Consider the following 19,969-nt stretch of genomic DNA (forward strand, 5'->3'; position numbering starts at 1 on the left):
TGTTAACTACAGTTGGCAGAGATCAAACAGCATTTTATGGGGGGGGGTGTGAAGCAATCATTTCCTACATGAGTGGCACTGGCAGGAGGGATTTCCTGCTACAGAAGTGGCACTGGGAGCTTAATAAGTTCACTCTAAAAGAGACGTCTTCAAATCAAAGACTATTTTTTACTTCCTTTAAAACTTTAGTATAACATAGACGTGAACAAATCTGACTTCCTGCAGAGCTTTCTTTTAGCTTTGATCATCTGCGCAATTTTATTTTTAGGCGGCAAATTTTCTTTTAAGAAACAACAACAAAAGGGAGAGAAATCAATCAGTAACTGGTTGTGAACGTATTGTTTCACATATTTAACTCATTCCATATTTTAACACCCATGTTAAAATATCAGTTGTGTCAAACTTTTAGAACATTCTGATAAATCAAGTCAGAATCGATAACATATCTTGTTAAATGTTATAAAGAAAATCATTTTGTTAAGTCGAACTAATGGATGTGGTAGGCTCCACCTCAGAAAAAGGTGCAGAGGGAGCAAGAAGAAGAGCAATAGCACCACCTAGTGGCAGAAGTTAAAATACGAAACTTTCTTTTTTGTCATGTTCTTCTTTTTATTTTTATCTGAAATAGATAATAACAAACAAAATAATGTCATAGTAGCTCAATGTGTATCGTTTGTTTTTGAAAAGAAGAACAACACAGACTAAAGCGATAAAAGATGATGATGATCTGGTATGTGTAACTTTCCTGTTGTACTATTAACGTAATTTTGTTTTTGGTTATAATTGTGTTTGCTTTTGCAACATAGTTCTAGAGATATATGTGATTTTCTGTCATTGCTGACTGCTTGACTAAGCGGTGGTTTCTGGGACTTTCCGTGGGGATTAGACAAAGCGCAACAGAAACAAACAGGAAACCCCGCCCCGTCGTGTTGCAAGCGCGCCTCTACACATTTCAGGCTCTGGACTCACTGCGCGATGGCGACGAAGTTTTCACTGTGGTTTAGTTCCTGTGTTTGGCTCGCTGTGTCACTGTAAGTAATCAGATGTAGACTAGACAGTCCTCTATTATCTGTCTCTACTAGCTTTACTAACTGCTCGGCTCGGTGTGAGGTGGTAACTACAGGGGCGGTTGGGAACGAAGGGTGATACAACTTACCGTAACACCTGAGTTCAGAAGTGTGCGGTAAATGTAATCTTTAATAAAGCAATGAATTCGTCTGTTTGGCGTCTTAACACCACCTATAAACTGCTATTTAACCTAAACGAACTTATTATTCTAAAAGGAAACCAAGCTGCCGCACGTTCACTTTCGTTTTGAGCTTCTGGGTTTTTGTTTTTTTTATACAGATGCGTTTGCTTTGCCTCGTCCCAGCGCCACAGGTCAGTTAATGGGGCATCCCGCATCAGAAGAGAGCCGGAATGTTTGGATGGCACCTACAACTTTACAAACTGGAGCTGTTGTAACTGCCCTGTTGGTAAGTGTCAGTGGTTATGTGAACTTAAAGAACTCAAGCAATGTAGTTTGTAATTTGTAGTCTTTGTAATCTGTAGGGTTTTTGTTCTCCATTTAATCAAAACCCGGGATGTCCAAACTTTTTTCGAGAGTGTCATAAATTGACAATCACCCAGGGGCCAACAATTCTTCTTGCCTTTTTGTGAAGCATAAAAAATATTATTTAAAAAAAAAAAAAAAAAAAAAAAAAAAAAAATATATATATATATATATATATATATATATATTGTTAATCATCACAGTGATCAGGTTAACAAAATAAAGCAATTGATCATTCACATGTTGCGAGAACATAAGAAAGATCAAGCTGTCTGGAATACCTGAAACTTCAATGAAGCTGCTGAGTATCAGTGTCTCAGGTTCATTTTGTGAGTGTACAAAACTTTTATACATTCATTGGTTGCACAGCGCAGTGCTGCCACCATGTTGTGAAAAGAGAAATTACACTATATTAATTCTGTTTGTGGCCATAAATAATATATTTAAGGTAGGAGTGAGGGGCCTGCAAAGGAGAATGACCTGGACTTGCTGGACATGCCTGATCAAAACATTTACTTTTGCCAGCCTGCAGACCAGCAACTCTGCAAGTCGTATGCTTTACGAGGGCTTTCCAGATTATGTTTGCTAGAAAATTTCCGTTCATATTTCCAGTTATTCTGACACCTATGAGTCATCAATCTTATGACTGAACTTCTCCCAGAATTTCTGTAACAGAGTGAGATAGCACAACCTGTTGAGCCAGAACAGCCAAATAACTGGGAAAATAAGCCTTAATTAAAGATTAAAATAAAAATAACAACAGCAAAACATCACTAACCTGTCTTCTTTTTTTTTCTCCCATTAACTTATGACCCCCTTGCTTATCTCTGGTGGTGCTGTGGAGCAGTCAACTCTTAGGATAGGACCCATTAGAAAGGTCTATGAAGCTTTAAAGGGGGAAAAAAGTTAAAACTTCACTTTTTAATTGTTGCTGTATCTATAGTACCAATTAATTATGTAATTGGTACTATAGATACAGCAACAATACTCTCGCGATATAACAGAAAACAACAAGTTAACACAGATAAGAAGTTGCAACGAATGTGCACCTGCGGACCACTTAATTGCACCCCTGGTTATTATATTCTATTCATGTAAACAGTGTAATACCATTAACAGACTTTCTTCTGCATCATCTCTCTCCACTCTGTAGGACAGCGAGTAATAGAGCATTGCACTAATGGCAATAAAATGAATGGAAAATGTGAAATCTGCGAGAGGGACACATACAACAGTGAGCCTAGTGACCGGGAGACCTGTCACCGCTGCACCTCCTGCGCACAGGCAAATGGTACAATTATGATAGGACATGGCTGTTCCTTTTATTCACAGCTAAACTAAAGACAAAATATTAGAGAAAAGTTTTGCTGCAGAATGTTTGACTGGTCACAGCTCTAACGATGCTTAAGTCCAGTATGAGGACCCTGAAATCAAATCAGCTATCATTAACCATTATCTACTGGATTATACATGTGCTATATTGATTAGCAGTTTCTTAGATGTCATATTTTAATATTTTATTTTTAAATATATAAGGTTAGCAGATAATTAAAATGCAGTACCAGAATTATCCAAGCATTATTTCAATTTATATATGAAAGTTCACATCCCATCTTTTTATACGAAAAAGTGAAGGAAAACCATCCTTGGTCTATTTCACAATTAAAACAATGCAAGTTTCTTTTTTTTTTAAAGACTTTATAGCCTCAATAATAACTTGTGTGACTTTTCTCAACTTTTCAGCTAATTTAGAAGTAGAAGAAGAGTGCACTGCTGGTAGGGACACCAAGTGTCGATGCAAGGAAGATCACTTCTGCAGCAGTGAAAGTTGCACAATCTGCCATCCATGTAAAAAGTAAGTTTGATTTGACTTTGAAATCACATTCAGCATGTAAATCTGTGCATATTCCCTAGCGCTAATGTACTAGACCTGAGTACAGTGTTCATATTAATACATTGTACAAAATAATAGGAACACCTATTAATGTAATGTAGCTCAATACACCGCCATCTTAGTAATACACTTAAATAATTGGAACATTTCCAGCATGATTTGCTGAAACTCATTCATTTTGTAAAAGCAGAAGTGATGGCAGAGCTATTGTAATGGTTTTCATTAGATTGCAAACATGTTTCTAATAAAGAGTTTGTGACATGTGTGTGTAGCTCCTTTAAAGAATCTGTTGTCTATTGACTTGTCCTTTAAGGCTTTCCGCTCCCTTTGTAGTTATTTTTGATTCATTCGTGGTTGTTTGTTGTTTTGGTTCAAGATGTGGAATTGGTGGTGTTAAAGAAGCCTGTACAGCCAACAGTGATGCAGTCTGCAATGGAAATGGTGGAGGTAAGGTGTTCTTAAGTATTATTGGATTTTAATAAATCATATTGGACACATTTTGCATTGCAAAATATTAATGGTCATATCTTCTCATTTCAGCTATTGCTGGAATTATTATTCTATTCCTTGTTTTTCCTGGAGCCGTTGTAGGAATAATCTGGATAGCGAGTGAGTATTTCTGCTAATATATGAGTAAAGTACCACCAGACGACATTGTGTGTTTCCTTGCTCAGCACTGAAGGCTTTATTTATATTCAGTTCAATATTTAGTCGTATCTTGATTAATTTTTCTGTGTAATTTCTATTCGTGTTTCATTAGAGAGAAAACAAAAGAAAGAGGATGAAAAAAGCAAAGAGGTAAGTTATTTTCTTTGGACACCTGTGACGTGATATTTACTCTTTGATCTCTGGTTCATCCAATTGCCTTTCTGCACACACTCTCACACACACACACACACACACACACACATGGACATGAGCAGTTTGTTACTTCATCGCAAACAAAACTGAAAAGAATTAAAACTTTTATTTTGTTTCTGCTTCACAGAAGCTCATCCGTCGTCTTTCAGGTAACAAACATGACTTTATTCAAGCCAATATAAGAGCTTTAATTATTCTCTGTCTTTTGAACTAACCAGTCAGAATCAGATTTTAGAACAAGTTATTGTGCATTTGCATTTTTTCATGTGGTTAATTTTCTCTAAACTTTTAATTTCTTTAGAACAAAAGTGTATTACCCTCTTTTCTTTCTGATCATGACTTTACCATTTTCATCCATTAATCAAAAAACATTGCATATTGCCTGCTCAGTAAATTATAATATTGTGCGTTGTGGTCTTAATACCCATCTTTTAATATTTTTTCTTTTTACATTATTTTCAGATGTTGACATTGTTCCTCACCTGCCTGATATTGCAAGGGAGCTTGGATGGAAAAATGCAAGAACCCTAGCTCTCCACACTGGGATAAGTGTGGTTACTACTGAATCTTATGAAATGGAGTATCGAAATGATGCTGAGGAGCGAACGCTGCAGCTGCTGTTTAAGTGGGTGGAGAAGGAAGGCAAACAGGCTTCAAAGAAACTTATCGAAAACCTTGTGGATATGAAACAAAAGAAAAAAGCGACACAGATCAGAGACATATTGTTAAAACATAGTTCACCATCAAACAATCCTGCAAATAACTGCTGACATGTATACACAATGAACTTGAAGAACTTTGAATTCTAAAGAAACAATCTTGCAAAGTTACCTCTTGATTTTCAATTCAGGTTGTGAAAGCTGATTTCGAGTTGCAATATATCTAAATTTGATTGTTTTTATTTTTCAGTGTTTTTAATTTCATGATCATAATAATAATGCTCATTTTAAAAAATCCACGTGTCATAAGGGACAGATGAATGTCTTGCTACAGCTTCTATATTATGCGATAATATTTGATGAACCTGGAGTTTGTAAAAGCTTAGTTTTGGTTTTGGTTCCTTCCTTGCTTTTCATGGCTTATTTTTAGGTCTATTACATAGCTGTTATCTAATGCTAATAAACATTTTTCAAACGTCAAAAGAGAAAACACCTGACAAAAAAACAACTAATAAAAATGTCCTCTTTCATTGGCCCTTTGGCTCGGTTTTGCACAACAAGATCTTTGTTTAAAGGAAATATATTAAAAACTATCACCACTTCCGTGCTTTTTAACATTATTAAACCCATCCATCCAGTAATTTCTGTTAATATAAACAGTGTGGTTGTGGTGTAAACAGGCTAAGAAGGGAATTCCAGGTGTGCAGCACTTCCAATCTTTCCTGCCTGAGAAGAACTGGGGTGTTCCCACATGAGATATATAATCTCTCCAGTGACTTCTCGACCAAGGCTATTGCTGTTTACCAAAAACAAACTAAAATCTAAAACTGGAAATGAAAAAAAAGTTAACTAAAAATAAAAACTAGGCTTTTGAAAAATGTACTAAACATAATTTTGTGAACATGGAAAACTAACTAACATGTTTTTTAGTTTTATTGGAAAAAAAAAATCCAAACTTTTATCCTTATGAGACTTTGTTGGGATGTTAACAAGACAGGGAGTCAACTGTTTTCAAAACACTGTAATACCTGTACTGATTTTCCTAAATCTTACCCTTCATACAATGATGTCACGGTTCTGGGTCTTTCTGACCCAGCTTTTTGAGTTCTTGTGTTTTTATATTATGGTTTATGTTTTGAGTCCTTTGTTGTACTATGTTTGTTATTTCCCTAGGTTTCAGTTATGGTTATCATAGGTTTAGTTCTTAGGTTTTGTAATACGGCTTCACTGTGTTCCATGTTGTGTCTACTGTGCCTTTCTGTACCATGTTTCTGGTCCCTATGTTCTGTCTCCACAGTTGCTGTTAAGTTTACATGTCTAGAGTTCAGTCAGTGTGTTTCCTGTTTTACTTTGAAGGTCCATGTCTCATGTCAGTGCTTCCCTTGTCTCATCCAGCCTGATTACTCCCAGCTGTGACAAATAATAATTAATAGAGACTATAACTAATACAAAAACTGAGTAAAAATACCACCAACAGCTGACTGTGGAATATTTAGAAGTAAGGAAATTTCACAACTGGACATGTTGCACAGGTAGCATCCTATCACGGGTATTTACTGGAAAAAATGTATATACTGCAGTATTTTGTTTATAATAAAATGGAATGGTTGTATCTTTGTATTTCAGTTATTGCAAAAAAATTGTTGTGGTTGGTGTTGTTATTGGCGTCATCTGTCCAGTGGGTTATGTTGCAATCTGGAGAACTACCACCAGAGGGCACAAGACCTATGAAGAGTTCCTCAGTGCAGCACTGAAGGCTATGCAGCACCATATGCAACAAGCTGTGATGTGCTGTGTATTCTGACGCCTTTCTGTCAGAACCAGTTGCAGTAACTTCTCTGTTGGATCTTAACACATAGGACCACTTTGCATCAGAGAAAAGCTTGACAAATGTAAGGCACTCAGCAGCTGAGGTAAACATGAAGAGAAAATAAAACTGGGACAAAAATTAACTCTATGATCTCTTAGTCAGTCCCCCAGAACCAGGAGAACTTGCCTCTCTGTGTTTCTCTACGAGTTTGCTGTCGCTGACGAAGCAAAATGTAACTGCGCTGAGAGTTTTCTGAAAAGATTGCATGATGATGAATCATTACATGACAAACAAAGCATGTCCTGCTTTTTCATGTCAAACAGCTTCCAGACTTTGACCGCGCTCATTCAACAGAGCAATACTAAGAGCAATGGTGAAGGCTAAGGAACTCTGAGGAGATCTAAGAAGGAGAACTGAAGATTTACACAAGTGGGGAAGATCTCATGGAGCCATTTCCAAATAACTGCACCTCACCCCCAATCAGTGAGTGGCAGATGGCTTCCCCTCCATGAGACTCGATCTGCTGGAGATTTCCTCCTGTTAAAAGAGTTTTCCCTCCCCACTATAACATTCATCCCATGATGTAGGTAGACATCTGACCACAACTTTCAACAAGCTCGGTGCACTTTCCTTTAAGAAAAATAAGGTCATATACAGCTTTAATCTATGCTAATTGTAAGGAATAATGGTTTTACTGGGAGAAAACTTAAATAATAAAAAAACAGAACTGAGAGAGACAATTTTGGTATCTAATCAGTACTTAAAGTAAATCTGCTTTAAAATTTAATAATTGATCTTGTGCGCCTGTGTGTGATAATAGTTTTTGTCTGTTTCCATTATGAGCTCGATGTAGAAACATCGTAACTATAAATGTCATTTGATGCTACTAAGTATACATTTACACAGAGGCACGTCACAACTTCCACTAGTGGCCCAATCCAGGAACTCGCTGCTGTTACGTAATGCAATGCTGCTTTCACTTGCATTTGGAAAAAGCTGTTGCATTCACTGGAACTGGAACTTCACAGCTTCGGTGAACAACTGCCTATCAGATTCGGGGTGGTCACGTCTGTACCACAGGATTACTACTAATAGGCTTATTACTGTGTATTTTTGTGCCGTTTCCAAGGTAGACTGAGATTTTTATCCACGAACATGAAGCGCAGTTCATTTATTATTTTTTATATTGCCCATTAAATAAATATATAGATCTTTTTAGTGTGCTCAATGACTGCACACACACGCTTTCACATTTTAAGACTAAATATAACGGACTTAGTATTTGCAACTGTATAACACTTTGTAGCAAAAGCAGAAGAATCACTAAATAGGAAAAAATAATCAGATTCCTTTACACTAGAGCTGAATTTCACAATATAGCAGTATCTTGCAATGTAACATGGCTACGATTAAATGTTGTGAAGTTGATTTAAATTGCAATATTTTATATAAATATAAAATTTATTTAAGATGTATTTAAAATTCTGGATGACATTAAGAATTGTTGCACGTAATTTATGCTCCTCACATTTCATAAAAGTCCCTGCTGTTCTGGGTGATGAGAGGAAGCAGGGCGGTCCCTCTGTCTATGCATGGGTGGAGCGCGCAGTGAGGAAATGTCAGAAGGAAGCTGAGAAACGGTCCCCGCGCCACTCGCATGAGGCTGCTCTCACCGGATGACCCGAACGATGAACTTTATCACCATGAACTCACCCAGAAACACCACACGGGTAGGTCTGCTAACTTTTTACAATAGCATTCGTCTTTTACGCGCACGTCTCCAAACTTGATGGGACGACAGGAGCTCCAGGCTGCTAAGCGTGCAGTTATTTTACCAGATTACGCGAGGCACGTTTAAGCTGCTCTTTGTTGCTTTATGAAGCTCCACGCAGGATGAAACGGAGCAGCGTGTGGTAAGCGACCGGCCTGTGAAGTGAGTGATGAGTGTGGAATAATATTTTTTTAGTCTGTTTCCCTTTTTTAGTCCCTCTCTATTTTGTTGCTAAGACAACAGAGGAGGTGACCGCTCGTAGGGCTATTAACCACGTCACTGTGTCAGCACGCAGCTACGTCAGCGTGGGAGAGTCGCTGTTTAGTATTTTCCCCCCAAAAACACCAGGAGATAATTGGATGTAGGGTGGTGCAGCAACAGTGGTGGAAACATCTTTCATTCATTCCTGTGCGTATGAATCATTTTAAAGTAGGTTTCGTTTGAACGCAGGATATTTCATGTTGCTCCTAAATCAGAATATTTGCAAAAAACAAAACAAATCATATGTATATACGGTTATGTCTTTGCTTCATCATTTATACGCTTCTGTTTCGTATCTATATTTAGATGCTTTGGCATTTCATCTGCTGTTTATAAAAACCTCTAAGTTGCCACAGACTGCAGATAAAAAAAATGAAGCCTGCGTGGTTAAACCTTGCATAAAGTCATGCCTTTGAAAAACTACACCCTTACTCCTCCACAGGAATTAGGAGGGTAAGTAGCAGCCAGGTACTGCTATTCAAATAGGCATTATTAGTGGATAGTCTGTCAAGTGTCACCACCTCTATAAAAGCACAGGTTTGGCAGTTTGCTGGTCTGGAGTGTGTTAACAAAATGTCACAATCTGCCCAGCAGTGGACGTCCCAGCAAATTGAGGCCTCAGTTAGCATGTTAAATGTTTAAAATAAAAACGGAAAAATTATAGCTGGGTTTCCAGGAGAAAACCTTGTCTCTCTTAAAAGAATATGGCGGTATGGCTTTGCAAAGTTACATTTGAACAATATCCTTTGGACAGATGAGACCAAAGTGGAGCTGTTTGGATATAATGTATAGCACCACAGTGTGAGAAAACCAAACACAGCATATCAACACAAAAACCTTATACTAATCTTTCAAGCACGGTGGTGAAGTGGTGATGATTTGGGTTGTTTGGCAGCCACAGAACTCGTCTGTATACCAAAGTATTAAAATTAAATTTGAGGCCATCGGTCTGACAGCTCAAGCTCGAGCCAAACTTGGAGGTGCAATAGGACAATGATCCCAAGTACAGGAGCAAATCTGTAACAGAATTGCTGAAAAAGAAAACCTTAACCTGATCAAAACACCATGGTGGGAACTTTAGAGAGCTATGCATAAACAAATGCCCACAAGTGTCATTACATCACGTGCTGCTAAAGATGGTTCTACAAGCTACTGAGTCATAGGGTGTACTTAGTTTTTATAGGAGTGCATAGAGTCCTATGACGAATTTGTCTTTCACATGATTTTACATGATGGAAATAACTGCTCATGACCTTTTAAATAAATTAAGCATAAACATAAACTGGGACAAGCTTCCTGTTGCCAGGATGACTAATAAAGGTGCCTAACTTCAGCTATGTCTGTAGAATTTCTTCTTAAATGCATGCGTGGCAGAGAAATATTTTTATGAAGCTGCACTGATCATCAGTGCAATTATATATTAAGTGCAGGTACTTTGTGAAATCTAATCGTTTATGAAATCTGCCCCTTTGCCATTTTTACCAACTTGAACTTGAACTAGAAATCTGAAATAAAGGGAATTAAAACCTTTCTTTTACCCTTCCTAAGTGTTAAGTGTGTGATTAAAAAAACACACTTAACACTGCTTTGATATTTTCACATGATGGTGTTTCATTGAAGAGTATGGGTACTTGATCCACCTCTGACAGTCTGTTCTTCTCTGACTTTCTGTAAACCCTCAGTTGCAAATACTTGAAAAGAGTCAGTCTCCAGTTATGTTTCTGTTATGTAGCAATCGCTACTCCAAAATGATTGAGAAGAGCTACGTCTCGAGGCTCTTGGCTGTCGCAGTGTTTGTTTGGGTGGTCTCATTAATGCAAGTCTTGAAAATCTTCCCAGTGAATAAGTCATGGGAAGTTTCCCCCGGCTCTTTGGCCTCACATACTTCATTACCGCTGTCTTTTTAAAATCTTGAGTCTTGCAGAGAACAGTTCATCATCTCATGATGTTACGGTGAGATCACGATGCATACTTCCCTGTTCTTGTTTCACTTGTGTGCTAGAGGAAACCTCATTTTTGGCACCTTTTATGACAAGATTTTATTCATGTCAGAGTTGACAGTTTCCGTTTTTCAGTCCGGCCAGCCGAGCACGGATGCTTCTTAATCTCCTACCCTTTAAACATCTGTAACACAATACTAAATAGTGAGTATAAGCATCACACAGGGGCAAACTTGAAGCTTAAGAAAGACATTTATGTAATATCCTCTTTCTCCTTGTATATTGCATGTTGGTTATTTGTTGAAATCTAGGAAAGTAGATATGAAGTCAATGGAAACTGTTTTCTGTATTGTTTTACACTGATGCTGAATTGCACAGTGTACAAACTTGGATTTTCTTTCTTTTAAGAAAGCAGTATTGTTTTGCTATATCTTCGATAAAAGGATATAAATGTCAACAGGCACAATGTGTGGTAACTAAATATGTTTATCGGAGGAGGGCAAAGTTATTCTCATGGGCTCGGTCTTCCTTCCTCCTGTGTTGCAAAGCCTGATACTGGACAAGTGCGTCACTCAGCGCACTTCTTCTATATTTAGAGGTACAGTCTGTGCTTCCCTTGGTGGGTGGAGAGCTTGATCAAAAATAACTGGATTTTGTATACAAATATGTCATGATTTTATACATCACCCCTACACCAGTGGTCCCCAACCTTTTTTGTGCCACGGTCCGGCCTTTAAGGTGTCACGGATAAATACAACAAAATAAAACCTGCACAGCTACCAAAAAAAGAACATTTATTCGTAATACACGGGAAAAGACCCAGTGAAACCGGGTTAATGATAAAAACAATAACAAAATGACGATGAAAACCTGAAAACCACAAATTTCACACTCGAGACTCAACTCTCGCAGCCTGGTACCAAACGATTCATGGACCGGTATCAGTCCGTGGCCCGGGGGTTGGGGACCACTGCCCTAAACCAGTGGTCCCCAACCTTTTTTGCGCCATGGACCGGTTTATGCCTGACAGTATTTTCACGAACCGGCCTTTAATACAACAAAATAAAACTAGTACCGGTACCGAAAAAAAGAAGATTTATTCATAACACACGTGAAAAGACCCAGGAAAACCGAGTTAACGATAAAAACGATAACAAAATAACGCTGAAAACCGATAAAAACCCTGAAAGCCATACATTTCACACCTGAGCCTCAACTCTCGCGGCCGGTACCAAACGATTAATGGTATCGGTATCGGTCCGAGGCCCGGAGGTTGGGGACCGCTGCCCTAAACCATTTGTATCTGCTCTGACTGTATTTATGTTTCTATTTCAGGATCTGCTTGAATGTGCACATTAGAAACGAGCTGAAGATGCAGGGGGCCATTGCACGGCTGTGCGTGGTGGTGGCTGCTGCCATATTAAACCATCCCTCGCTCTTTCCGCATGAAAACACCACACTCCCGGATCAGGATGAGGAGCTGATCGCTCGAATGCGGGAGCATGAGGCAAGACTGGAAATGGAGAAGGCCAAGTTGGAGAAAGAGCTTTCACAGATGGACTCAAAGCAGGAAGAGACCAGCTTGCAGGAAGGTTATAGTTGGTACTTCTGGAGCACGGTGTCTTTTATAATATTCTTCACCATCGAGATGTGCAGGGTGGATCTGGCTGATGGAGAAGTCCGGCAAGTTGAGGAGGAAGAGGTTTTTTCAGAGAGTGGTTCCATCAACCCCAGGATGATGGTACTGGATAAGGACATCCTGAGTAACTTCTGTGATAAATGCACCTACACTTCAGCACATGAAAACTGGAGGGTGAGGGAGTTTGTCGAGGGTTTTGCAGATGACTTGCTCGAGTCACTCAGGAGCGTGTGCAACAGGGACACAGACATGGAAGTCGGGGACTTTGTTGGCATTGGAAGCATGTTTGAGTCCTGGAAGTTTTGCAAACCGCTCACATGTGACCTCATCGTGCCTTTCTCACCTCCAGATCCGCACTCCTTTCAGTACCACCTGTGGTGCAGCTCCTCCAGTGACATACCTCCTGATATGCAGGGCAGTGGGAAGATAAAGGTGACCACACCTGGGGAGAATAGTGGGGGCTGTCTCTGTGGCTCTGCTAACCTCGGAGAGGACATGCTTTGTCTGCTGCATGGCAGAAATGACACACCCAAAGTCAGTCTCAGTCCTGATGAACTGCTGTGCTCCAGAGACACAAACTGCTTGGCGAAAGACCAAGTCATGAAGTGGTTTCAGATCTCTGTAACCAAAGCGTGGGGACGCATCTCTCACAAATATGACTTTGATGTTACCTTTCGCAGCCTGGATGCTGCCGGTGCGCTGAAGATCCGATTCCCGTCAGGAAAAATCATCGTAATGAACATCATTCCGGTGGTCCAGCTTGAGGATACAGATGCTTATTTTGTCTCGCACTTTCCATCGGATGTTGACAGCTTCCCAGACCCATACTGGCCCCTATCTGTTGCTGTCTACGAGAGGAATTTGCTGAAACATTTTTCTAAACGCCTACCAAAACATTCCTGTCATTTACACTGCCTCCAGATTGTTACTTTCTTACACAAAAAGCAATCAGGGCTAACTGGAAAAAGTGCCCTTACAAACTATCACTTAAAGACTGCTCTGTTGCACTTGTTGCTGAGTAAAAAGACCATCACGTGGAGCATTGAGAGTATGCAGCACAGGGTCCAGGACTTGCTCAGCTTTGTGCAGAGGAGCCTGCAGGAGAAAAGACTTAACCATGTCATGTTTGGCAACACTAAAGTGCCAGAGGAGGTCCAGGTTCCTGAGATGATTCGCAGAGCAGAGCCCATCAACCTGTTCAGGACACTGGTGCTGCAGAGGGAGCTTTATGCAGCAACAGTCAGGCATTTTCAGGAGATGCTGAGAAATGCACCTGTGCTCATACAGGAGTATACACCGTACTTATCAAACGGAGGTTTACATCACAGCCTGGATGAAAGTTTATAGGCACTCAGCAACTGAACTATTTTAGACACATATATCAGACATATCGTTCAGTGATACTATAAGTAATGTTACTAACAAAAGGTGCACGCCCATCAGCTGATTCAGCTCTTGCTGGTAACTAAATTTGTAGTGGTTTTGCCGTAGCTGCTACTTACAAAACCTTTTTAAATAAAATATGGTCTACTGCTAACACCGATGCTAAAGGAGGAACTGGAAAATTTAGTGGAGAAACCCAGAAATATTATTTACAATCTTATTGTAATAAATGTTTAGATTGAAATAAAAACAGCACAGTCGTGAAGAAACACGTGCCAACACGACTCAGTACCATTAAAAACAGCAGCATCACTGCTCCACCTAGTGGTTGCAGATTGTATCAACCAAAGTAAAGTAGTCACAAATAGAAGGCTGATATGTAGACTTGGTTTTATTGCAGCTGCTTTTTTTTAACATTTTCTTGAGAATACAGCTTACCGCTATCAGACGCTGAGGGAAAAACCTCAACATCTTAGTGGAGATGCCAGCAATATATACTAACTGTGACACTGGTATTCCTCGGCTCCTGGATGCTACATTTTAGCAGGAGATCTTAACATAAATACCTCTCATATTATACGGAGCCACACAGGAATCTTTAACAAAACAGTGCACTGTCTGCTTTGTATAACTGTGTTTTATGTATCATTGTTACTGTTGCAGATCCGATGGCAGCTATTAAGGATTGTTATTCTTTATGTATCTTTTATTGCTTGTTAGAGCTTATTTTCTGAATTTTGCTTGTTATATTTTTACTGTGTGTGTCTCTAGGTTATTAAATGAGACCATAAAAGGGAAACAATGTATTGTTTTTATGTGTCTTAAAGCACAAATAGAAAAATCAAATTTGCTGTCATTTCATTGACAGTATTTTTATTTTTTTATTGAAAAATCAGTCATAGTCACTAATGCAGTAACATTAAATGATGGCTGAAGGTTTTGTTCAGTACTCTAACTAATAACTTCCTACAGGCCATAGTCAAAGTCTGGGTTTCCATCAAGGAAGGTCTTGAAGAAGGCCTTGTGGGCGTCTGGGCTGAACATGAGGGCTTTGACAGCCGAGTCCTGCAACATGAGTTCTGTCCACTTCTTCAGCTCAGGTGTGCCATCCAAAAACCTAATAAGACAAAGGGTAGAGCCATTTAAATACAAGTAAATTTGAACACTCAATTTTTGTAATAGTTTCAGCAACTGAGTGAAAAGTAAATCCATTAGCTTCGGCACACGGTAATAAATATTCCGCTAAAGTCACTTTGTTACTCCGTTAAAGAGACAAACGAGAGGCATTTTTTCCAGGTGCAGAAGTGGATCAGTGAACTCGCCACAAAATCGGACATTTGACTGAGAGTGCACAATATCCTCAACACATTTCCATTTCTTTTTTTAATTTTTGAGTCGGCTCAGGCTTTAAAACTAGTTGCACAGCTGGTGAATGACCTCTTTTTGGTTTCAAAGAGACATGAGGAATACATGAGCAGTGTTGCTAACTATGGACACAGTGCTTGCTGTGGCAATAAAACACAGCAAGCAATGCCCATTTGGCAGAGTTACACCTTTGTCTTTTAAAAAAAAACAAAAAAACTAGAGATGGACCGATCCGATATTACGTATCGGTCCGATACTGAACAACAGCAGCACGTTGAAGCTTAAGCTGTTGTTAGAATTTATTTAATATTACTTTCTACACCAGGATCTTTTTCTACGTAGCTGGTAACCGTGCAGGGGCGGATCTAGCAAAGTTTAGCCAGGGGGGCCGATAGGGCATGAACAGGGAAAAGGGGGCACAAAGACATACTTTTCTTTCTTATTCTCATTTAAAATGTCTAGCTTTTAATAAATAATTATCCGAATTTTACACCCAAATTTTTAATCTGATGAAAAATGTATAGTAGTCCATTACTGTATATAGTAACTATTAAGTCTAATATACCCTAGTAAGCTATAGTACTTTTTCCTTTGGGAAGGTACCATCTGTGCAGTCTGCAATTCTGTTGAAGAAAGATGCTGAATCTATTTAATTATTCTTGAAAAATAATTGAGTTCTGTGCATTTTTCCCCACATTGCATCAAATTAAAGTTGATTATGTCAATTAAGCATCATGGGGCGGGGGGTGGTTCCCTATTTTTTTTTTTTTTGCTGGGAATTTGCAACCCTATTAGTTAGGTTGCTTACTCTTTAAAATACCAGAATAGGGAGGATGGAGTAGGTTTAAGTTTATTAGATTGATCAGTATTGCTGAACTATGAAATATTTTGGGTGCAGTATATTTTTTGCATACAGGTATAACAGAATAGCTTTAGTGTTTGTTTTTTTTGTAACTTGAATATGAACTTATACAAAAAGCAGCAAGATATTAAAAAACATTTTTATTGATTAAAAAAACACACTATATCGGATTCATATCGGTATCGGCAGATATCCAAATTTATGATATCAGTATCAGACATTAAAAAAAGTGGTATCGTGCCATCTCTACAAAAAACAAAAACGGCAACATTTGGAAAAGCTGGAGTAAAAAGATTAAGGTAAAATGTATCTCTGTTGACCACAATAGTGCAACTAGTGGCACAGGAAGAACAGACTCCACTAACTAAAGTGTAAAACATGTCGGTTTTAGAAAAGGATGCTTCTCTTGATTGTTCATTTCTAACTTTTGTAACATTTCTAGTAAATAATATACTTAGGCTCCCCACAGTTGACCTTTTTTTATTTTTATTTTTATTTTTTAATGTTTACAATTTTCTATAGGCTAAATATCTGTAAAGATTATTACTTACTGTTTGACCTGATACGCTTCTACCCTCTCAAACCACGGCCACATCATGTAGTCGATCATTGTTATAGAATCGCCACCAAAGAACTTGGTCTTCTTGTTAACGAGGTCCTAGAAATTGAATGTTACATTTATTAGAGTTGTAATTAACTGGAATAACCAGGCACTGACAGGAAAGATAAACTTATTCGTTTTAATAAAAACAACCTTTGATCAATGACTGTGATTCACAGGCACACACTCATTCACACACAGTGTATCACCTCATATGTTGGGTTAATGGATAAAGGAACCAGAGGCCTCAAAGGTGTGGCCTACCTCGTTTAACTTTGCAAACTTTTCTTTCAGTTCAGCTTCCAGTCCGGAGACATCCTCTCCCTTCTTTTTATCCATTGGGATCTTGTAGAAGTACGGTATCACCTGTAGGAAACAGTGACATTAATATTATTATTTGGTGGTGGTTAACAAAAAACAAAACGTTAAGGTTTATATGCAAGTCTTTGTGTGACCTACTTTGGAAAAGTGCTCCAGCATCATCTTTTGTTGAGCCTTAGCAAAGGGAGAGGAGGGAAGCAGCTTCTTTTCAGGGTAAACTTCATCCAGGTATTCACAGGTGATGGGTGACTCGTATATCACCTCACCAGCAGGTGTCTCAAGCGTTGGGACAAGACCAAGAGGATTCTTCTTAAGATACCAATCGGGTTTTTCTTTCAGGTGGACATTTATGGTTTCGTATCTGAAAACAAAAAAGCAGGTTATGTGTGCATGTTTAAGCACAGGTTGAATGACTGTGATGATTTTTCATTTCTACAGCAAACTAGAATAAAGAGTAGTCTTACTTGATTCCTTTGGCTTTGAGCACCAGTCTGGTCCTTTGGGCAAAAGGGCAGAACCTCATGCTGTAAACCCTGATGTAGTCTTCAGGGACTGGGCCAGGGGCAGCGCTACCTGAGGGATACAAAAATGTTTCTTCCATTAAAAGACTGGTCAGTAGGGAAACCTGAAGAGGGATTACGTAAAGACTTTTCTCCTGTTTAACTTACTAAAGTAAAAAAAAAAAAGAAAAAATCTATTTTGTACAGTAGTATAATTTTCAGAGTAATTTTATAGCTGACAGTTTGGGTTATGTTGTGCTTCCACATCAGCATTTTGTCTTCGTAGTATTTTTACACAACATCCCAAGCTTTTTGGAAACAGCATTAACTGACCTTTATTTTCAAACTTACAGTGAATTTAGCATTTCTATTTGATTACAGGGCAGCTGACTGTGGATTATGCACATTTATACATTTGTGCTTGTACTTCAACTGGATTTTTTTTTTTTTTTTTTCCTGACGTCTGCTTGTTTTCAGAGACGCCACAGTGAGTCGCTGTTTGTTCAGACAAATTGGTTCAGGCATAAAGAGTTTCGTTTATAAACGTTTATAAATCAATAATCACCTGGACCGTTTGGCGCTGCTCTCAAATCGGCACGAAGAGGTTTCATAGGACTAAAGCATGATTTTGTAAAAAACGAAGCTAAATCCTTACCACAGATCGAATCGGAGGGAGAAAACTATTGCATTTCACATCGATAAGCAGCCTTCAGTTAACAGAGTAATACTTTATTTCTTACCTTTAGCGAGACACTTTTCAGCAGACATGCTGGCGCTTGAAATAACGAATGATTTGAAACAGACTGTAAAGGACGGAGCTAAAGTTTATATTTTACGCTCTAGTTCCGCGGTGGGCGTGTCAAACTGAGTCGACACGCCCACCGTTGTCTCAGAAGGCTGGTAAAGACGTGTTTCTTTTCTTCTCTTCAAAGGAGCCGCCGTGGAAGTTTAAACTATGTTGCTCATACAGACAGTCATATGACAAATAAAGTTCCCACAACACGGACTTTGTGCACTTTAGTGAAAATGAAGCACACCCCATGATTCAGCAGCTTGCAGAACCAACTTTGGCAGCAGTAATGTAAAGCAATGGTTTTCTGATGACTTTATTAGTGTCTCACATGTAGAGGAATTTTCTCCCACTCGTCTCTCCAGCTTTGTTTCCGTTAACTGGGGCATTTGTTTATGTACAGCTCTCTGAAGGAGTACAGCACTTCAGGCAGTTTGGTGTCTGGACCTCAGCCCTTGAAGCACCTTGAGTCTTTTATTTTACAGCCATTCTGTTGTAGATTTACTGCTGTACTTAGGATTATTGTCCTGTTGCACTTTGGACCAAATGTTAGCTGTCAAACAGATGTCCTCAAATTTGACTCTAGAATACTTTGCTATGCAGAGGTGTTCATGCTCCTCTGCAAAACAAAACAAGCCTTAATCATCACCCCCTCAATCACCATTTTCAGCTTGCAGTAAAGAGAAATCACACTCACCCTGTGAGAGGGTGCGCCCTCCTAGATCAGTCACATAAAGATAATTGTTTTTATGATCAATAGTTAACAGTGAATAAGCTGCTTCTCTTTTACCTTCAACACTGTCAGAAGTGATTATGTAATGAATACTCATAATGACATTGCAAATACTTTGCCCTTTGTTTCCTTCTGACATCTTCACTGTAAATCATGACTTTACAGACATTTTGCTCCCTTTATTTTTCAGAAGCCAGAACTGTAAACCCTTTGTGAAGTCTGGCTTTTACTGAGGAACAGCAAAGAAAGTTGTCATGATGAATGATGGATCCCCTGCAGGTTAATATGTCACCATCTTTTCCTTCCTTTCGCCGCCTGTTTGAATCAACTCCAGATTTTTTCTTTGCTTATTTTCTCATGAGGGTCATTGCCTCTCAAATCAGCCTAAGCTTTCTGCTTGGCCATCTCTAATTTGCATAAAATTTTTATAGTATAAAATTTGCTTTATATCTTCATATCTGAAATACTTTAAGATATATCTTTTTGGAAAATGGTCAGTTGACCCATTTTCAGGCCTTTTGCTTTGCACATTGAAACTGAGGCAGTGTTTAAACATAAATAACTTAAAGACTACTAAAGATAAAAGCCTGAAACTTCTCATGTTTCTTTTCTACAGTAGAAATACTTTGGGATACCGTCTTTAAATATTGTTATGCCATGAGGCAACTCTTGTTGTGATTTGGCAATATACAATTAAATAAAATACAAATAAAACTGAATTTTCATTATCAAAATGAACCAGAATCTGTCATTTGGGACAAATGTATTAAAAGAATATTAAAATTAAATTAAAATATGAAGACAAAAAAAACCCTCCTAAGTCTCATATGTGACCACAACTTTGAACCGTAAAAGACAACTACTGATGTTTTTTCAAAGGTATAGTTGAATATAACTTTATTCAGAAGGAAACATGTAGAATACTAATAGGAAAATATATTTTCTAGTGCTTATTTGCAGTGTATTTTGTTTTATGCATTTAATAACAGGCCAGTATATTAGAGGCCACCTTTTAAGTTATAAACTG

At 38.5% G+C, this 19,969-nt stretch overlaps 3 protein-coding genes across 3 annotated transcripts; 2 read left to right on the plus strand and 1 right to left on the minus strand.

The window, feature by feature from the left end:
• Positions 1-931: 931 nt before the first annotated feature.
• Positions 932-6,340, plus strand: fas (Fas cell surface death receptor). The gene is made up of 9 exons (XM_080868726.1): positions 932-1,031; positions 1,348-1,475; positions 2,706-2,843; positions 3,296-3,407; positions 3,823-3,893; positions 3,987-4,055; positions 4,207-4,244; positions 4,435-4,456; positions 4,770-6,340. Exons 1-9 carry the CDS (start codon positions 976-978, stop codon positions 5,075-5,077), a joined length of 942 nt encoding a protein of 313 aa, XP_080724852.1. The 5' UTR covers positions 932-975; the 3' UTR covers positions 5,078-6,340.
• Positions 6,341-8,377: 2,037 nt separating this feature from the next.
• itprip (inositol 1,4,5-trisphosphate receptor interacting protein) lies at positions 8,378-14,481 on the plus strand. The gene is made up of 2 exons (XM_080869787.1): positions 8,378-8,506; positions 12,084-14,481. The coding sequence occupies exon 2, from the start codon at positions 12,121-12,123 to the stop codon at positions 13,732-13,734; it is 1,614 nt and encodes a 537-aa protein (XP_080725913.1). The 5' UTR covers positions 8,378-8,506; positions 12,084-12,120; the 3' UTR covers positions 13,735-14,481.
• Positions 14,482-14,611: 130 nt separating this feature from the next.
• On the minus strand, positions 14,612-18,294 carry LOC308388838 (glutathione S-transferase omega-1-like). Its single transcript, XM_080869788.1, has 6 exons — positions 18,160-18,294; positions 17,384-17,492; positions 17,058-17,280; positions 16,863-16,964; positions 16,549-16,655; positions 14,612-14,887 (listed from the first exon to the last, which is right to left on the minus strand). Exons 1-6 carry the CDS (start codon positions 18,185-18,187, stop codon positions 14,737-14,739), a joined length of 720 nt encoding a protein of 239 aa, XP_080725914.1. The 5' UTR covers positions 18,188-18,294; the 3' UTR covers positions 14,612-14,736.
• Positions 18,295-19,969: the final 1,675 nt, after the last annotated feature.

The sequence above is a fragment of the Rhamphochromis sp. 'chilingali' genome (genome assembly GCF_963969265.1).
Source record: "Rhamphochromis sp. 'chilingali' genome assembly, chromosome: 20".
Lineage (NCBI taxonomy): Eukaryota > Metazoa > Chordata > Actinopteri > Cichliformes > Cichlidae > Rhamphochromis > Rhamphochromis sp. 'chilingali'.